This window comes from Pleurodeles waltl, chromosome 8, assembly GCF_031143425.1.
Source record: "Pleurodeles waltl isolate 20211129_DDA chromosome 8, aPleWal1.hap1.20221129, whole genome shotgun sequence".
NCBI classification, from domain to species: domain Eukaryota; kingdom Metazoa; phylum Chordata; class Amphibia; order Caudata; family Salamandridae; genus Pleurodeles; species Pleurodeles waltl.
Window position 1 is genome coordinate 91,175,754 of NC_090447.1, and position 19,526 is coordinate 91,195,279.

The 19,526-nt window shown below is 49.3% G+C and overlaps 1 protein-coding gene across 4 annotated transcripts in view; it reads right to left on the reverse strand.

Annotated features, from left to right (window-relative positions):
- The window catches only part of WDR73 (WD repeat domain 73), a 249,654-nt gene that overhangs the window by 30,818 nt on the left and 199,310 nt on the right, over positions 1-19,526 (reverse strand). For all 4 annotated transcript variants that reach the window (XM_069203819.1, XM_069203820.1, XM_069203821.1 and 1 more), the window contains one exon: positions 1,720-1,787. In XM_069203819.1, coding sequence (XP_069059920.1) covers positions 1,720-1,787 — 68 coding nt within the window. The remainder of the gene's footprint in view (positions 1-1,719; positions 1,788-19,526) is intronic.

Here is a 19,526-nt window from a genome sequence, read left to right on the forward strand (position 1 = left end):
ACTGGGGTCCTGACTAGCAGGGTCCCAGTGACACATAACAAACATACTGAAAACATAGGGTTTTCACTATGAGCACTGGGCCCTGGCTAGCAGGATCCCAGTGAGACAGTGAAAACACCCTGACATACACTCACAAACAGGCCAAAAGTGGGGGTAACAAGGCTAGAAAGAGGCTACTTTCTCACACTGTTGTAAGAACCAAACACTACTGCGGTCAGAGAAAAACAATGAAATCAATAAAGGTAGAGACAAGCTTCCACCACAGCAGAGATATTCCTAAATTGATTAGACACCAGCTCCCTAAAGTCAGATATCCAAGCCCACTGCTTCATCAGAAATCACTGCTTTGCTAAGAGGCCGACGCAAAGTCCGCACAAGAGAAATTACTCTGGTACACAATTCTTCAACTTTGAAATGACTGAAAGTAATCTCTTATACGGGGGAAAAGGCCTGCCTTGAGCAGAAATCTAGTACTGCACCTCCTATTATCTCACAAACTGAGGCGCTTCCCAAAAGGCAAAAAATTAACTTTCTTTCAAGTCATACACAGCCCTAACAACTAAACAATGCTAAGCGTAATCCTCAGTTTTTGGCAAGTCTGATCCTGAGATTCAGGCTATGAACTTTCAGACCCATGAAACTGTGCTATGGTTATAGGTCAACAACCTGTTCTAGAAGTGGCATACAGACACTACACAAATGACATCTTCTATAAGCTGCTTTCATTTTTATCACACTCTAAAACCACTCAGAACTTTTGTCTTGGGTTCAAGATAATCAGTGGCTGGCATGACAGTGCCCAACCTTAATACAGCATCAGCCACAACATTGACTTAACAACCACTCCATCCTGGTTATTAACTGCTCAACTACAGCTGCAGCAGAACTAGTCAATCAGCACCCTGCAGATAATGTCTTGAAAATGTTGTTGCTCACAGGAGAAACTAATCCCTTGTTATTCAATGTGGGTTACTTGGCAAAAAGGCTCTGATTCATAGCATACCTCCAAGCATCTTGGCCAGTAGAAAATTAATCGGAATAAACCAGGGCTCTCCTCAGAAAAGCTACGCTTTAGAAAAACATTGTACTCATGTCAATGCTTCAAAGAACCATTCCTTAATATTACATTTGGGTGCTTTTAACTCCAACAACCTGTGCTTCTCCTTGTCTATCTCACCTAGTAATGCACTGTTTCCATCATTGTCACCATCACAATTATTAATAAATTAATTACATTTATTTTTTTAACATTGTATTCATTTTCACAGTTCCATTATATAAGTTCATACAGGGCATTCCTCTTCTTCTCTTCGGAGCCTTTGCCCCCCCCCCCCCACACCCCCCACCACAAATCTGTACATTCATGAACACTACTGCCCACAATTCTCTTCATTCCATCCTATCCTAGTCTGCCAGCTCATATTCTTGCTGGAGGTACTCAGATGGCTTCCATCTGTTCAGTCACCAAGTTCCGCCCAGTTCTGAAATAACAATAATGTTCCATCTACATAATCCATCCAGCTATCTCAAGTCTCCTAGCATTTCAGTTTTAAAGTGTTCTGCAACTTGCATCATTTATTAGTTAGGTCATTAGATCTGGCAGCTCTGGGCACCTGGAAACATTATTTGTCAAGATAACAAATGTGCCCGTCATTGGAAAGACCAAAATCCTCTTTAGAAGTGCAGTCTGCCATCAATACTCAGAAGAGCAGTACTTACCACTGTCATCTGCTGATACCTGCCAGACGTGCAGGGCCCTGCTGGCGGGTCCGCTTGTTAGCAGCAAACTATGAAAACATGAAAAGATCATCAAAATCAAACAACTGCTTTATTTTTCCTTCCTTTTCTCATAACTATACATATTTCCTTGACTTCTCTTCCTTTACGCTTGTTTATCCCCTGACTTTTTGTTTTCTGATGCTTTTTTTTTGTTTGCTCTTTTTACGAGTATGGTATTTTGATTTACATATTCTGGAATGCCTCTGATCCCAACAGAATGGTTTGTTTTAAATCAGGTGAGAAGAGACAGGATGGCAGAGATGCAACCACATTCTTCAAAACCTGGCTTCCAACATCAGTTTGCAGACTTGTGAATATTGTGGCATTTTATAAAAATGTATATTGCTTTCTAAAGGAGGGTCTTGAAGGGGCCAGGCACCAGCACTGAAGACAGGGAAGAAAGTTGTGACTTCTTCGTAGAGACGTTTTCAGATGTGTTTTTATTTTTATAAACAACATTATTGATTTTATAGTTGCAACAATATAATATCAACAGGTCACATCTGCACCTCACAGACATAACAATATACAATTCCCATTTAGGCTTCATCAGAACATAACCTTAATACATTGTGCTGTCCAGGGACACATTTAGCAATTGTCATCATATTTAAGGCACTGGGGCCCACATGTACGAAGATCTGTTTTTGCGACTCGCAAATTGTGAGTCTTAGCAACTCGCAATTTCGGAGTCGCAAAACCAGATGTACAACAGTGTCAATGACAGTGTCTGTGATTTGCATTGGGGTCGCAAATGACCTACCTCATGAATATTCCTAAGGTAGGTCGCAATTTGCGACCCCATTGGGAATGGCCGCCCTCACGGGGATGGTGGCCTGCTGGTGTCAGCAGACCCCTATGTCTGTGGCTGCTTTTAGATAAAGCAGTATATATATATATATATTTTTAAAATATGGCCCGTTTTCCTTAGAGGAAAACGAAATGCATTTTGAAAACAAAAATGAAAAGTTTTCTTTTCATTTTTTCAGAGCAGGCAGTGGCCCGCCGGACCACTGTCTGCTCTGAAAAAGTGTTTTCGCATGCATTCACACCTTCTGCGAACTGGTTAGCACCAATTTGAAATTGGTGCTAACTGAGATTGTTTTGCAGTGGTATTCGTGGTCACAACACAATCATACATACCATTTAGATTCGGTATTAGGAAGGGACGCCCTTGACACGCCCCTTCCTAATACCGAATCGCAAAATCCAAAAAGCATTTTTCTAGTCGCAAAGGGGCCGATTCTGCGAATCTGCACCTTTGCGACTAGAAAAATGCTTCGTACATCTGGCCCATCATCTTATCAGGCCTCCCATGCCCCTGTCCATCTCCCCCACACCCTATTATATTTGGCTGGGCATCCTCTTGCCTCATATACCAACTTTTCTTGCTGGGCACACCAGTCCACTCCCTGCCTCCACCGAGCAATTGCTGAGACCGTCTCTGTATTCCAGCTGCCCGCTATATCTCGTTTGGCCACCAGGCATGCTATCCCTAAGAAGGTACGTTCCGCTCTGTCGTTCCCCACTCCCTCAAGGGCTCCCAATAGGATTGGTAATGGGGCCGCCTCTAATTTCACCGTCGGGACCCTAGAAATTTCAGCAGTCACCGCTCGCCAGCAGGTTACTATGCATGGACACGCCCACACCATGTGATAAAAGTCTGCATTAGAGTTCGCACAACAGGGGCAGTCGGCATGGGGTCGGAGACCCGCTCTGTGCATTTTGTCTGGGGTAAGGTATGCAGTGTGCAGGTAATATGTTTGTACTAATGGAAGGTGTGTAGCCATGGTCAGATTCCTCGGGCCATTAAGGTGTCCCGCCAGTCCTCTTCGTCTATCTGGTCTAGCCAGTTCTCCCACCTCTCTATGAGACTCATGAGTGGAGTTGCTGTGTTGGTGATCAAGGTGCGATAAATCTGGGACACCCCCCTCTGCCCAAACCACCCATCAGGATTTTCACCTCTGCTGGGCTAAACTCAGGGAGGACTACACCAGCCTGGATGTGGGCACCTAATGCGTGTTGGAGCTGTAAGTACTCATGAAACTAGGTCTTGGTGAGCAATACTGCTGCTCAAGTTCCTGGAAGGACAGTGTAGGAAGTTGGCTCTGTATGTACTATTTCAAAGTAAGGAATAGTATGCACAGAGTCCAAGGGATCCCCTTAGAGGTAAGATAGTGGCAAAAAGAGATAATACTAATGCTCTATTTTGTGGTAGTGTGGTCGAGCAGTAGGCTTATCAAAGGAGTAGTGTTAAGCATTTGTTGTACATACACACAGGCAATAAATGAGGAACACACACTCAGAGACAATTCCAGGCCAATAGGTTTTTGTATAGAAAAATATATTTTCTTAGTTTATTTTAAGAACCACAGGTTCAAATTCTACATGTAATATCTCATTTGAAAGGTATTGCAGGTAAGTACTTTAGGAACTTTGAATAATCACAATAGCATATATACTTTTTACATAAAACACATATAGCTATTTTAAAAGTGGACACAGTGCAATTTTCACAGTTCCTGGGGGAGGTAAGTTAAGGTTAGTTCTTGCAGGTAAGTAAACCACCTACGGGGTTCAAATTGGGGTCCAAGGTAGCCCACCGTTGGAGGTTCAGAGCAACCCCAAAGTTACCACACCAGCAGCTCAGGGCCGGTCAGGTGCAGAGTTTAAAGTGGTGCCCAAAACACATAGGCTTCAATGGAGAAGGGGGTGCCCCGGTTCCAGTCTGCCAGCAGGTAAGTACCCGCGTCTTCGGAGGGCAGACCAGGGGGGTTTTGTAGGGCACCGGGGGGGACACAATTCCACACAGAAAGTACACCCTCAGCAGCGCGCGGGCGGCCGGGTGCAGTGTGCAAACAAGCGTCGGGTTTGTAATAGGAATCAATGGGAGACCAAGGGGTCTCTTCAGCGGTGCAGGCAGGCAAGGGGGGGGGGCTCCTCGGGGTAGCCACCACCTGGGCAAGGGAGAGGGCCTCCTGGGGGTCACTCCTGCACTGGAGTTCTGATCCTTCAGGTCCTGGGGGCTGCGGGTGCAGGGTCTTTTCCAGGCGTCAGGATCTTAGAGTCAGGCAGTCGCTGTCAGGGGGAGCCTCGGGTTTCCCTCTGCAGGCGTCGCTGTGGAGGTTCAGGGGGGACAACTTTGGTTACTCACAGTCTTGGAGTCGCCTGGGGGTCCTCCCTGTAGCGTTGTTTCTTCACCAGTCGAGTCGGGGTCGCCGGGTGCAGTGTTGCAAGTCTCACGCTTCTGGCGGGAATTGCAGGGGTCTTTAAAGTTGTTCCTCTGGAAACAAAGTTGCAGTCTTTGTTGAACAGGGCCGCTGTTCTCAGGAGTTTCTTGGTCCTTTTAGAGCAGGGCAGTCCTCTGAGAATTCAGAGGTCGCTGGTCCTGGGGAAAGCATCGCTGGAGCAGTTTTCTTCCGAAGGGGGGAGACAGGCCGGTAGAGCTGGGGCCAAGGCAGTTGGTGTCTCCGTCTTCTCTGCAGGGTTTTTCAGCTCAGCAGTCCTCTTCTTCTTAGGTTGCAGGAATCTGAGTTCCTAGGTTCAGGGGAGCCCTTAAATACTAAATTTAAGGGCGTGTTTAGGTCTGGGGGGTTAGTAGCCAATGGCTACTAGCCCTGAGGGTGGGTACACCCACTTTGTGCCTCCTCCCAAGGGGAGGGGGTCACATTCCTATCCCTATTGGGGGAATCCTCCATCTGCAAGATGGAGAATTTCTAAAAGTTAGAGTCGCTTCAGCTCAGGACACCTTAGGGGCTGTCCTGACTGGCCAGTGACTCCTCCTTGTTATTCTCATTATTTCCTCCGGCCTTGCCGCCAAAAGTGGGGCCGTGGCCGGAGGGGGCGGGCAACTCCACTAGCTGGAGTGCCCTGTGGTGCTGGAACAAAGGGGGTGAGCCTTTGAGGCTCACCGCCAGGTGTTACAGCTCCTGCCTGGGGGAGGTGATAGCATCTCCACCCAGTGCAGGCTTTGTTACTAGCCACAGAGTGACAAAGGTACTCTCCCCATGTGGCCAGCAACATGTCGCGAGTGTGGCAGGCTGCTAAAACCAGTCAGCCTACACGGGTAGTTGGTTAAGGTTTCAGGGGGCACCTCTAAGGTGCCCTCTGGGGTGTATTTTACAATAAAATGTACACTGGCATCAGTGTGCATTTATTGTGCTGAGTAGTTTGATACCAAACTTCCCAGTTTTCAGTGTAGCCATTATGGTGCTGTGGAGTCCGTGTTTGACAGACTCCCAGACCATATACTCTTATGGCTACCCTGCACTTACAATGTCTAAGGTTTTGCTTAGACACTGTAGGGGCACAGTGCTCATGCACTGGTGCCCTCACCTACGGTATAGTGCACCCTACCTTAGGGCTGTAAGGCCTGCTAGAGGGGTGACTTATCTATACTGCATAGGCAGTGTGAGGTTGGCATGGCACCCTCAGGGGAGTGCCATGTCGACTTACTCGTTTTGTCCACACCAGCACACACACAAGCTGGCAAGCAGTGTGTCTGTGCTGAGTGAGGGGTCCCCAGGGTGGCATAAGATATGCTGCAGCCCTTAGAGACCTTCCCTGGCATCAGGGCCCTTGGTACCAGGGCTACTAGTTACAAGGGACTTACCTGGATGCCAGGGTGTGCCAATTGTGAAAACAAAAGTACAGGTTAGGGAAAGAACACTGGTGCTGGGGCCTGGTTAGCAGGCCTCAGCACACTTTCAATTCAAAACATAGCATCAGCAAAGGCAAAAAGTCAGGGGGTAACCATGCCAAGGAGGCATTTCCTTACACAACCCCCCCCCCCACAAACGAAAGAGGATGAGACTAACCTTTCCCAAGAGAGTCTTCATTTTCTAAGTGGAAGAACCTGGAAAGGCCATCTGCATTGGCATGGGCAGTCCCAGGTCTGTGTTCCACTATAAAGTCCATTCCCTGTAGGGAGATGGACCACCTCAACAGTTTTGGATTTTCACCTTTCATTTGCATCAGCCATCTGAGAGGTCTGTGGTCAGTTTGTACTACAAAGTGAGTACCAAAGAGGTATGGTCTCAGCTTCTTCAGGGACCAAACCACAGCAAAGGCCTCCCTCTCAATGGCACTCCAACGCTGCTCCCTGGTGAATAACCTCCTGCTAATGAAAGCAACAGGCTGGTCAAGGCCATCTTCATTTGTTTGGGACAAAACTGCCCCTATCCCATGTTCAGAGGTATCTGTCTGCACAATGAACTGCTTGGAGTAATCTGGAGCTTTTAGAACTGGTGCTGTGCACATTGCTTGTTTCAGGGTGTCAAAGGCCTGTTGGCATTCTACAGTCCAGTTTACCTTCTTGGGCATTTTCTTGGAGGTGAGTTCTGTGAGGGCTGTCACTATGGATCCATATCCCTTCACAAACCTCCTGTAATACCCAGTCAAGCCAAGGAATGCCCTGACTTGAGTCTGGGTTTTTGGAGCTGCCCAGTCCAGAATAGTCTGTATCTTAGGCTGGAGTGGCTGAACTTGGCCTCCACCTACAAGGTGTCCCAAGTAAACCACAGTTCCCTGCCCTATCTGGCATTTGGATGCCTAGATAGAGAGGCCTGCTGATTGCAGAGCCTTCAAAACCTTCTTCAGGTGGACCAGGTGATCCTGCCAGTTGGAGCTAAAGACAGCAATATCATCAAGATAAGCTGCACTAAAGGACTCCAAACCAGCAAGGACTTGATTCACCAACCTTTGGAAGGTGTCAGGGGCATTCTTTAAACCAAAGGGCATAACAGTAAACTGATAATGCCCATCAGGTGTGGAGAATGCTGTCTTTTCTTTTGCTCCAGGTGCCATTTTGATTTGCCAGTACCCTGCTGTTAAGTCAAAGGTACTTAAGAATTTGGCAGCACCTAATTTGTCAATCAGTTTGTCAGCCCTAGGAATGGGACGGGCATCTGTCTTGGTGACAGAATTAAGTCCTCTGTAGTCCACACAAAACCTCATCTCTCTCTTTCCATCTTTGGTGTGAGGTTTGGGGACTAAGACCACTGGGCTAGCCCAGGGGCTGTCGGAGTGCTCAATTACTCCCAATTCCAGCATCTTGTGGACTTCCACCTTGATGCTTTCCTTAACTTGGTCAGACTGTCTGAAAAATTTGTTTTTGACAGGCATGCTGTCTCCTGTGTCCACATCTTGGGTACACAGGTGTGTCTGACCAGGGGTTAGGGAAAAGAGCTCAGCAAACTGTTGCAGGACCTTCCTGCAGTCAGATTGCTGTTGGCCAGAGAGGGTGTCTGAATAGATCACTCCATCTACTGAACCATCTTTAGGGTTTGATGAGAGGAGATCAGGGAGAGGTTCACTCTCAGCTTCCTGGTCCTCATCTGTTACCATCAACAGATTCACATCAGCCCTGTCATGGAAGAGCTTAAGGCGGTTCACATGGATCACCCTCTTGGGGCTCCTGCTAGTGCCCAGGTCCAGCAAGTAGGTGACCTGACTCTTCTTCTCTAGCACTGGGTAAGGGCCACTCCATCTGTCCTGAAGTGCCCTGGGAGCCACAGGCTCCAGAACCCAGACTTTCTGCCCTGGTTGAAATTCAACCAGTGCAGCCTTTTGGGCATACCAAAACTTCTGGAGCTGTTGGCTGGCCTCAAGGTTTTTACTTGCCTTTTCCATGTACTCTGCCATCCTTGAGCGAAGGCCAAGTACATAGTCCACTATGTCTTGTTTAGGCTCATGAAGAGGTCTCTCCCAGCCTTCTTTCACAAGAGCTAGTGGTCCCCTTACAGGGTGGCCAAACAGAAGTTCAAAGGGTGAGAACCCTACTCCCTTCTGAGGCACCTCTCTGTAAGCGAAAAGCAGGCATGGCAAGAGGACATCCCATCTCCTTTTGAGTTTTTCTGGGAGCCCCATGATCATGCCTTTTAATGTCTTGTTGAATCTCTCAACAAGGCAATTAGTTTGTGGATGATAGGGTGTAGTGAATTTATAACTCACTCCACACTCATTCCACATGTGTTTCAGGTATGCTGACATGAAGTTGGTACCTCTGTCAGACACCACCTCCTTAGGGAAGCCCACTCTGGTAAAGATACCAATGAGGGCCTTGGCTACTGCAAGGGCAGTAGTCGACCTAAGGGGAATAGCTTCAGGGTATCTAGTAGCATGATCCACTACTACTAGTATGTACATGTTCCCTGAGGCTGTGGGAGGTTCAAGTGGACCCACTATGCCCACACCCACTCTTTCAAAGGGGACCCCCACCACTGGAAGTGTAATGAGGGGGGCCTTTGGATGTCCACCTGTCTTACAACTGGCTTGACAGGTGGTACAGGAGACACAAAACTCCTTAACTTTCTGGGACTTGTTGGGCCAGTAGAAGTGGCCTCCTACGTCTTGGTTTGTCCCAAATGCCCAGCAAGGGGAATATCATGGGCTAAGGTCAGTATGAACTCTCTGAACTCCTGAGGCACTACCACTCTCCTAGTGGCACCAGGTTTGGGATCTCTTGCCTCAGTGTACAGGAGCCCATCTTCCCAATAGACCCTATGTGTTCCAGTTTTCTTGCCATTGGACTCTTCAGCAGCTTGCTGCCTAAGGCCTTCAAGAGAGGGACAGGTTTCTTGCCCCTTACACAACTGCTCCCTTGAGGGTCCCCCTGGGCCTAAGAGCTCAACCTGATAAGGTTCTAGCTCCATACGCTCAGTTCCCTCAGAGGGCAGAACTTCTTCCTGAGAAGAGAGGTTCTCTTTTTGTTGTTGTGTTGCAGCTGGTTTCCCAGTTGTCTTTCCTTTCCTCTTGGTAGGCTGGGCCCTTTTTCCAGACTCCAGCTCTACTTTTTCACCCTGAGCCTTGCACTGTGCCCTTGTCTTGACACACACCAGTTCAGGGATACCCAGCATGGCTGCATGGGTTTTCAGTTCTACCTCAGCCCATGCTGAGGACTCCAGGTCATTTCCAAGCAAACAGTCTACTGGGATATTTGAGGAGACCACCACCTGTTTCAGGCCATTGACCCCTCCCCACTCTAAAGTTACCATAGCCATGGGATGTACTTTAGTTTGATTGTCAGCATTGGTGACTGGATAAGTTTCTCCAGCCAGGTATTGACCAGGGGAAACCAGTTTCTCTGTCACCATAGTGACACTGGCACCTGTATCCCTCAGGCCTTCTACACTTGTCCCATTAATTAAGAGCTGCTGCCTGTATTTTTGCATATTAGGAGGCCAGGCAGCCAGTGTGGCTAAATCCACCCCACCCTCAGAGACTAATGTAGCTTCAGTGTAACACCTGATTTGCTCTGGGCACACTGTTGATCCCACTTGGAGACTAGCCATTCCAGTGTTAGCTGGAGTGGAGTTGGAAGTGGTACTTTTCTTGGGACAGGCCGTGTCTCCAGTTTGGTGTTCAGGCTGATTACAGCTACGACACCAGGCCTTTTTGGGATCAAAGTTTTTACCCTTGTACCCAAAATTGTTTTGTGAAGAGGCTCTGGGCCCACCCTCCTGTGCAGGTTTTTGGGGGCCTGAAGAAGACTCTTTACTATTTTTGTTTTTGGATGTCTCAACACCTTCCCCTGGGGAGGTTTTGTGACCCCTTTCTTTTGGTCACCCCCTGTGGAAGTCTTGGTCACCCTAGTCTTGACCCAATGGTCCGCCTTCTTTCCCAATTCTTGGGGAGAAATTGGTCCTAGGTCTACCAGATGCTGATGCAGTTTATCATTTGAACAATTACTTAATAGGTGTTCTTTCACAAATAAATTGTACAGCCCATCGTAATTATTAACACCACTGCCTTGAATCCAACCATCCAGTGTTTTTACTGAGTAGTCCACAAAATCAACCCAGGTCTGGCTCGAGGTTTTTTGGGCCCCCCTGAATCTAATTCTATACTCCTCAGTGGAGAATCCAAAGCCCTCAATCAGGGTTCCCTTCATGAGGTCATAAGATTCTGCATCTTTTCCAGAGAGTGTGAGGAGTCTATCCCTACACTTTCCAGTGAACATTTCCCAAAGGAGATCACCCCAGTGAGATCTGTTAACTTTTCTGGTTACACAAACCCTCTCAAAAGCTGTGAACCATTTGGTGATGTCATCACCATCTTCATATTTAGTTACAATCCCTTTAGGGATTTTCAACATGTCAGGGGAATCTCTGACCCTATTTATGTTGCTGCCACCATTGATGGGACCTAGGCCCATCTCTTGTCTTTCCCTTTCTATGGCTAGGATCTGTCTTTCCAAAGCCAATCTTTTGGCCATCCTGGCTAGCAGGAGGTCCTCTTCACTGAGGCTATCCTCAGTGATTCCAGAGGTGCTGGTCCCTCCTGTGAGGGAAGCAGCATCTCTGACTATCACAGTTGGAATCAGGGATTGAGGGTCCCTGGGTTCCCAAAGTTAGGACTGGAAGGTGGGAATTCTCCTCCAGGTCACTAACATCCTCCTCTGGGTTGTCATCCTCAGAGCGGTTGGCTTTTTCAAACTCTGCCAAAAGCTCCTGGAGCTGTAGTTTGGAGGGTCTTGAGCCAATTGTGATTTTCTTTAGGTTGCAGAGTGACCTTAGCTCCCTCATCTTAAGATGGAGGTAAGGTGTGAGGTCGAGTTCCTCCACATTCATCTCTGCACTAGACATTATGTTTCTAAAAGTTGGAATACTTTTTAAGAATCTAAAACTAGTTCTAGAATCTAATTCAAACTTTCACAAAACTTTTAAACTCTAAAAGAAATGCTAGCAGGGACTAACACAAGGCCCTAGCAGGACTTTTAAGAATTTAGAAAAATAGCTCAAATTGCAAAAATCAATTTCTAATGACAATTTTTTGAATTTGTCGTGTGATCAGGTATTGGCTGAGTAGTCCAGCAAATGCAAAGTCTTGTACCCCACCGCTGATCCACCAATGTAGGAAGTTGGCTCTGTATGCACTATTTCAAAGTAAGGAATAGTATGCACAGAGTCCAAGGGTTCCCCTTAGAGGTAAGATAGTGGCAAAAAGAGATAATACTAATGCTCTATTATGTGGTAGTGTGATCGAGCAGTAGGCTTATCAAAGGAGTAGTGTTAAGCATTTGTTGTACATACACACAGGCAATAAATGAGGAACACACACTCAGAGACAATTCCAGGCCAATAGGTTTTTGTATAGAAAAATATATTTTCTTAGTTTATTTTAAGAACCACAGGTTCAAATTCTACATGTAATATCTCATTTGAAAGGTATTGCAGGTAAGTACTTTAGGAACTTTGAATAATCACAATAGCATATATACTTTTTACATAAAACACATATAGCTATTTTAAAAGTGGACACAGTGCAATTTTCACAGTTCCTGGGGGAGGTAAGTTAAGGTTAGTTCTTGCAGGTAAGTAAACCACCTACGGGGTTCAAATTGGGGTCCAAGGTAGCCCACCGTTGGGGGTTCAGAGCAACCCCAAAGTTACCACACCAGCAGCTCAGGGCCGGTCAGGTGCAGAGTTCAAAGTAGTGCCCAAAACACATAGGCTTCAATGGAGAAGGGGGTGCCCCGGTTCCAGTCTGCCAGCAGGTAAGTACCCGCGTCTTCGGAGGGCAGACCAGGGGGGTTTTGTAGGGCACCGGGGGGGACACAAGTCCACACAGAAAGTACACCCTCAGCAGCGCGGGGGCGGCCGGGTGCAGTGTGCAAACAAGCGTCGGGTTTGTAATAGGAATCAATGGGAGACCATGGGGTCTCTTCAGCGGTGCAGGCAGGCAAGGGGGGGGCTCCTCGGGGTAGCCACCACCTGGGCAAGGGAGAGGGCCTCCTGGGGGTCACTCCTGCACTGGAGTTCTGATCCTTCAGGTCCTGGGGGCTGCGGGTGCAGGGTCTTTTCCAGGCGTCGGGATCTTAGAGTCAGGCAGTCGCGGTCACGGGGAGCCTCGGGTTTCCCTCTGCAGGCGTCGCTGTGGGGGCTCAGGGGGGACAACTTTGGTTACTCACAGTCTTGGAGTCGCCTGGGGGGTCCTCCCTGTAGCGTTGTTTCTTCACCAGTCGAGTCGGGGTCGCCGGGTGCAGTGTTGCAAGTCTCACGCTTCTGGCAGGAATTGCAGGGGTCTTTAAAGTTGTAACTCTGGAAACAAAGTTGCAGTCTTTGTTGAACAGGGCCGCTGTTCTCTGGAGTTTCTTGGTCCTTTTAGAGCAGGGCAGTCCTCTGAGGATTCAGAGGTCGCTGGTCCTGGGGAAAGCGTCGCTGGAGCAGTTTTCTTCCGAAGGGGGGAGACAGGCCGGTAGAGCTGGGGCCAAGGCAGTTGGTGTCTCCGTCTTCTCTGCAGGGTTTTTCAGCTCAGCAGTCCTCTTCTTCTTTGGTTGCAGGAATCTGAGTTCCTAGGTTCAGGGGAGCCCTTAAATACTAAATTTAAGGGTGTGTTTAGGTCTGGGGGGTTAGTAGCCAATGGCTACTAGCCCTGAGGGTGGGTACACCCTCTTTGTGCCTCCTCCCAAGAGGAGGGGGTCACATTCCTATCCCTATTGGGGGAATCCTCCATCTTCAAGATGGAGGATTTCTAAAAGTTAGAGTCACTTCAGCTCAGGACACCTTAGGGGCTGTCCTGACTGGCCAGTGACGACTCCTTGTTATTCTCATTATTTCCTCCGGCCTTGCCGCCAAAAGTGGGGCCGTGGCCGGAGGGGGTGGGCAACTCCACTAGCTGGAGTGCCCTGTGGTGCTGGAACAAAGGGGGTGAGCCTTTGAGGCTCACCACCAGGTGTTACAGCTCCTGCCTGGGGGAGGTGATAGCATCTCCACCCAGTGCAGGCTTTGTTACTAGCCACAGAGTGACAAAGGCACTCTCCCCATGTGGCCAGCAACATGTCTCGAGTGTGGCAGGCTGCTAAAACCAGTCAGCCTACACGGGTAGTTGGTTAAGGTTTCAGGGGGCACCTCTAAGGTGCCCTCTGGGGTGTATTTTACAATAAAATGTACACTGGCATCAGTGTGCATTTATTGTGCTGAGAAGTTTGATACCAAACTTCCCAGTTTTCAGTGTAGCCATTATGGTGCTGTGGAGTCCGTGTTTGACAGACTCCCAGACCATATACTCTTATGGCTACCCTGCACTTACAATGTCTAAGGTTTTGCTTAGACACTGTAGGGGAACAGTGCTCATGCACTGGTGCCCTCACCTATGGTATAGTGCACCCTGCCTAAGGGCTGTAAGGCCTGCTAGAGGGGTGACTTATCTATACTGCATAGGCAGTGTGAGGTTGGCATGGCACCCTGAGGGGAGTGCCATGTCGACTTACTCGTTTTGTCCTCACCAGCACACACAAGCTGGCAAGCAGTGTGTCTGTGCTGAGTGAGGGGTCCCCAGGGTGGCATAAGATATGCTGCAGCCCTTAGAGACCTTCCCTGGCATTAGGGCCCTTGGTACCAGGGGTACCAGTTACAAGGGACTTACCTGGATGCCAGGGTGTGCCAATTGTGAAAACAAAAGTACAGGTTAGGGAAAGAACACTGGTGCTGGGGCCTGGTTAGCAGGCCTCAGCACACTTTCAATTCAAAACATAGCATCAGCAAAGGCAAAAAGTCAGGGGGTAACCATGCCAAGGAGGCATTTCCTTACAGACAGCATGTGAGAACCCACCCACACATCCCCCAGAAGTGAAATGCCTATGGTATCCCATTTGTGGAAACCCTCCAAGGAGGAGACTTCACAAAGCCATATTCCCCACCACAGTGTGGTCTGCTGGGTGTGGCTCATCCACCATCCTGTTTCTCTTTGCGCTGCCCTCCACCCCACAAGCACCACTTTCGTCACCTCATGAATCTTTCTTGGGAGGGGGTTACCATATAGCAACTCAAGCAGTCTGGGAAAGCCCAACGTCAGGAGTTCAAGCTGGTACGCTCGGTCTGACCACCCACCTCTCAGACGATCATTAAGTACCAACAATTGCGTTGCTAGGTAATAGAGATACAAGTTGGACATTCCTAGCCCCACTTCATACACGTCACACTGACAGGTGCAAAGTGCAAGTCTAGGGCGAGATTTATGCCATAGGAATTGCCGCACCACTGCAACCATTTCTTTAAACCATCACCTGGTGAGCTGGCAGGGGAAGTTCTGGAGAAGATAGAGGAAACGGGGTAGGATCATCATCTTATACAGTGCTATCCTTCCCAGGACATTAAGAGGCAGGGTCTGCCATCTCTAGAGGTCATCCCTGATCTTCTGAGTGAGTGGTGTGATGTTAAGTGACCAGGCTAACTCAGGCAAGAGGGCCACAGTGATTCCCAGGTACTGGAACCTGTTACACTGAATAGGAAAGTTGCTCTGCCAATCGTAGCAGTCCCTTGAAGGATGCAACGGGACCAGTACGAACTTACTGAGGTTAAGTGTCAGGCCCGAGGCCTCAGAGAATAGTCTCAATAGCTGCAGACTTCGGGGTCCACTACTGGCTGGGTTGGGTAGATATAGGAGTACGTCGTCGGCATACAACGCAATACGATCCTCGAGCCAGTGAGCCAAGCCCATCTGCTGATTAGTGGTCCTCCCTAATGATTTTTGCCAGAAGCTCTATCGCTAGAGTGAAGAGAAGTGGGGACAGTGGGCACTCCTGGCAGGTTCCCCAGCAAATGGGGAATGGGTCTGAGACAACCCCATTCACTTGCACCCGGGCATTTAGACTGGAGTAAATGAGCTGCACCAGTCTCCGATATCTACGGTCAATCCCTGCACTTAGAAGCACCTGGAAGAGATACAACCAGTCAACCGTATCAAAGGCTTTTTCAAAATCTATGAGAAGAAGGGCTAGGGGTGGGGCCAGGGAACAACAGTAGGCTAGTGCTGTATGTAGCCGTCTAAGGCAGTGCCTGGTCAGCATGAATCCACATTGATCTGGGTGGACCAGGGAGAGTAGCACCCTTTTCAACCCGGTAGCCAGTATTGTTGATAGAATCTTTATTTTGAGGAGTGAGATGGGGCAGTAGGCAGAGCAGTGTAGTGAGGGCAGGTGGGTCTTTGGGATCACTACAATAGTGGCTTGGTCGAGGCCCAAGGGGAAACTGCCTGTCTGCTCGGCTTCCTCATACAGGCTCAACAATTGTGAGGCTGAAAGGTCGTTGCACTTATAAAGCTCTGCCAGAAACCCATCTGGGTCTGGGGTCTTACCCGGGGCTAGAGCTGAAATAGCGTCCCTGATCTCCTTAAGCGCTATGGGCTCATCAAGGTCTTGCTTTTCCGTGGTTGAGATTCTAGGGAAGGACACGTCACTCAACGGGGTTGGGTTGCCAGCCAGTGTATCAGCTTTCCATTTTTGTCATCCCACCCATACATGTGAGCTGTAGAGGCGTGCCACATATGTTTCGCGGTTTTGAGTGTGAGATGACGGATTTCTTCCTGTTATTTGCTGGTTCCACACGCACTCTCGTACCCGGAGAAGATGCCTGGCATGCCCCAGGAGGGTGGCCTTGCAGACAGCCCATATTGTGCCTGACGACGGCACATAACCTAAATTGTTCAGAAAATATTGGGTGAGTTCCTCTCTCAAGGATTGAACATAGTTTCCGCCCTGGAGGTACCGAGTGTTCCGCTGCCACAGGGGACGCTGGGCTGTGCCAGTGCCATCCCTCTGTACAAGAAGTGGTGCATGATCAGAGATTCCGTATGGTAGTGTCTCTGCACTTGTAAGCTGGGGGACATCCAGGGCAGGCATGAAGAGGAGGTCTATTCTGGCGTGCATATGATATGCCGCCGATGTGTGCGTGTACTGTCGCATTGTAGGGTGCCAAACTCTCCACACACCACAAAAGCCCAGCCCATCCGCCCAGCGGCTCAGACGCTTAGCTCGAGTGGTCCAACTCACTGATGGTGTACCGGTGGCATCAAACTCCAGGTTCATGACAGCATTAAAGTTATCCCCTCAGGACTGTCAAGCCTGAGGGGAGCTGTGCCACAATCTCCTCGAGGGTCTCCAGGAATCGTTCAAACGCCCCGGGGGTGGGGGGACATATGTACTCAGGAGATTAATTGGTTGACTGCCAAGTGTGCCAGACACTGCAGCATATCATCCTTGCAGATCTAGCTTGGTTGTAGTGATCACTATTGGTAGCGAGTGGTGCAGTAGGACTGCCACCCCCTAGAGCCTCTAGAGAAGCCTTTGTGGTATACTCTGCCGCAGCCGCCCCGCAAGAGCACAGGGCAACGGGTGCCAAGTAAGTGCGTTTCCTGGAGCAACACTATAGATGGGGCAAAGCTGTGAATGGTGCTAAGAACTGTAGAGTGCTTGATCTTGTCTAGGAGCCTGTTAACATTCCAAGAAAGAACCTTTTTAAGGAGTTCCAATGTGTGCGGGGAACCAGTGTTGGAATACATATAGTGCTTTGTGAGTGTTGATTTCCCCTAGAACCAGTGTTGGAATACATATAGCGCTTTGTGTGTGGTGATTTCCCCTATCGGAGAAAGCCATAGGTAGGGGGTCCATCCGAAAGGGAAGTGTGCGTGATGTAGACCTAAGGGTGTGATGTGACCACCTGAAAGAAAAATGTTAATGCAGACAGAACCCCCCAACCCCATACTTCCATCACTAAAGCATCTGTGGCCCATGAACACAACCAAAAACTCATAACCAAGGTGTCTGTAACAGGTGTGAAGTGGTAGACCCCTCCATATAGACGGAATTCTGCAATGTTAAGGCCCCTGTTGAGCATCCACTCTCAGTCAGAAGATATCCCCCCTTTCACTATTACATCTGCAGGGGATCAGCATTGTCTCTGGGCCTTACGCCAAGGGGGAGTCTGGCTAAGGCAGTTGTAGGAAAATGCCACTGTTGGCATGGTCATCCCCCACTTTTTGCCTAGTGTTGAAGCCAGCTTTGATTGAAAGTATGCTGGGACCCTGTTAACCAGGCCCCAGCACGAGTGTTCTTTCCCTAAAACTGTACCTTTGTTTCCACAATTGGCACAGCCCTGGCACACAGTTAAGTCCCTTGTAAAAGGTACTCCTGGTACCAAGGGCCCTGTGGCCAGAGAAGGTCTCTAAGGGCTGCAGCATGTATTATGCCACCCTCAGGGACCCCTCACTCAGTACATGCACACTGCTTAGCAGCTTGTGTGTGTTAGTGGGGAGAAAAGACAAAGCTGACATGGCACTCCCCTCAGAGTACCATGCCCACAAACCACTGCCTGTGGCATAGGTAAGTCACCCCTCTAGCAGGCCGTACAGCCCCAAGACAGGGAGCACTATACCACAGGTGAGGGCATAGCTGCATGAGCACTATGCCCCTACAGTGTCAAAGTAAATTCTTAAACATTGTAAGTGAAGGGTAGCCATACTGAGTATATTGTCTGGGAGTCTGTCATTACGAACTCCACAGCACCATAATGGCTACACTGAATACTGGGAACTTTGGTATCAAACGTCTCAGCACAATAAACCCACACTGATGCCAGTGTGGGATTTATGGAAAAATGCACACAGAGGCATCTTAGATATGCCCCCTGTATGTTAGCTCAACTGCTAGTGCAAGGCTGACCGGTCTGTGCCAGCCTGCCACTTCCAGACGGGTTTCTGACCACATAGGGTGAGTGCCTTTGTGCACTCTGTGGTCAGACACAAGCCTGTCCTGGGTGGAGGTGCTTCACACCTTCCCCTGCACGAACTGGTACACCTGGTGGTGAGCCTCAAAGGCTCTAGCCTCGGGTTACAGTGCCCCAGGGCACCACAGCTAGTGGAGATTCCCCCTCCTCCCCCGGATGAGTCCCCACTTTTTGCAGCAAGTCCATAGGGATAGTGAGAAAAACAAGGAGGAGTCACCCCCCTCAGCCAGGACCACCCCTAAGGTGTCCAGAACTGAAGTGACCCCCCTCCTTGAGAAATCCTCCATCTTGCTTTGGAGGAATAGGACCAATAGGGATAGGGATGTGCCCCCTCCCCAGAGGGAGTGGGCTCGAGGAGGGTGTAGCACCCTCAGGGACAGTAGCCGTTGGCTACTGCCCTCTAACCCTAACACACCCCTAAATTTAGTATTTAGGGGCACCCCTGAACCAAGCTCTTCAGATTCCTGAGGACCACAAGAAAGAAGAAGGACTGCTGAGCTGAAAACCCCTCAGAGAAGAGAAGGAGACAACAACTGACTTGGCCCCAACCCTACCGGCCCGTCTCCTGTTCGAAAAGCTGCAAGAAAAGAAGCAACATGTTCTGCAGCAACCCCTGAAAAGCCTCCAGGGGACTGCCTGAATCACAGAGGACCAAGAAACTCCCGTAGACAGCAGACCTGTCCAAAAAGAAGAGCAAGAAACAAACTTTGAAGGAACTCTCACCTCACTCCAGAAGCATGAGTACAACTACTCTGCACCTGATACCCCCAGCCCGTGTCCAGAGAAACCAACTATCCAGAGAGGACCCCCCAGGCGACTCCGACGACGTGCCCACCCTGGGCAGACCTCTCTGCACCCCCCACGAAGACGCCTGCAGAGGGAATCCCAAGGATCCCCCTGACCGTGACTGTCCAGGATGAAGAGATCCACGCCAGGAGAAGCACTGCACCCGCAGGCCCGAGAGAGACCGACCACCGGTGCAGCAATGACCAGCAGGCAGCCCTCACCCTTGCCCAGACGGTGGCTTGCATGAGAGCCCCCCCCCCCATGCCTTGCCTGCAGCACCTTAGTGACCCCTGGGTCTCTCCATAGAGTTCTATTGAGAACCCAACGCCCTGTTTGCACACTGCATCCGGCCGCCCCAGTGCCGCTGAGGGTGTGTTTTTGTACCTACTTGGGGCCCCTTCAGGACTCCTTCAAACCCCCCTGGTCTGCCCTCCGACTACGCGGGTACTTACCTGCAAG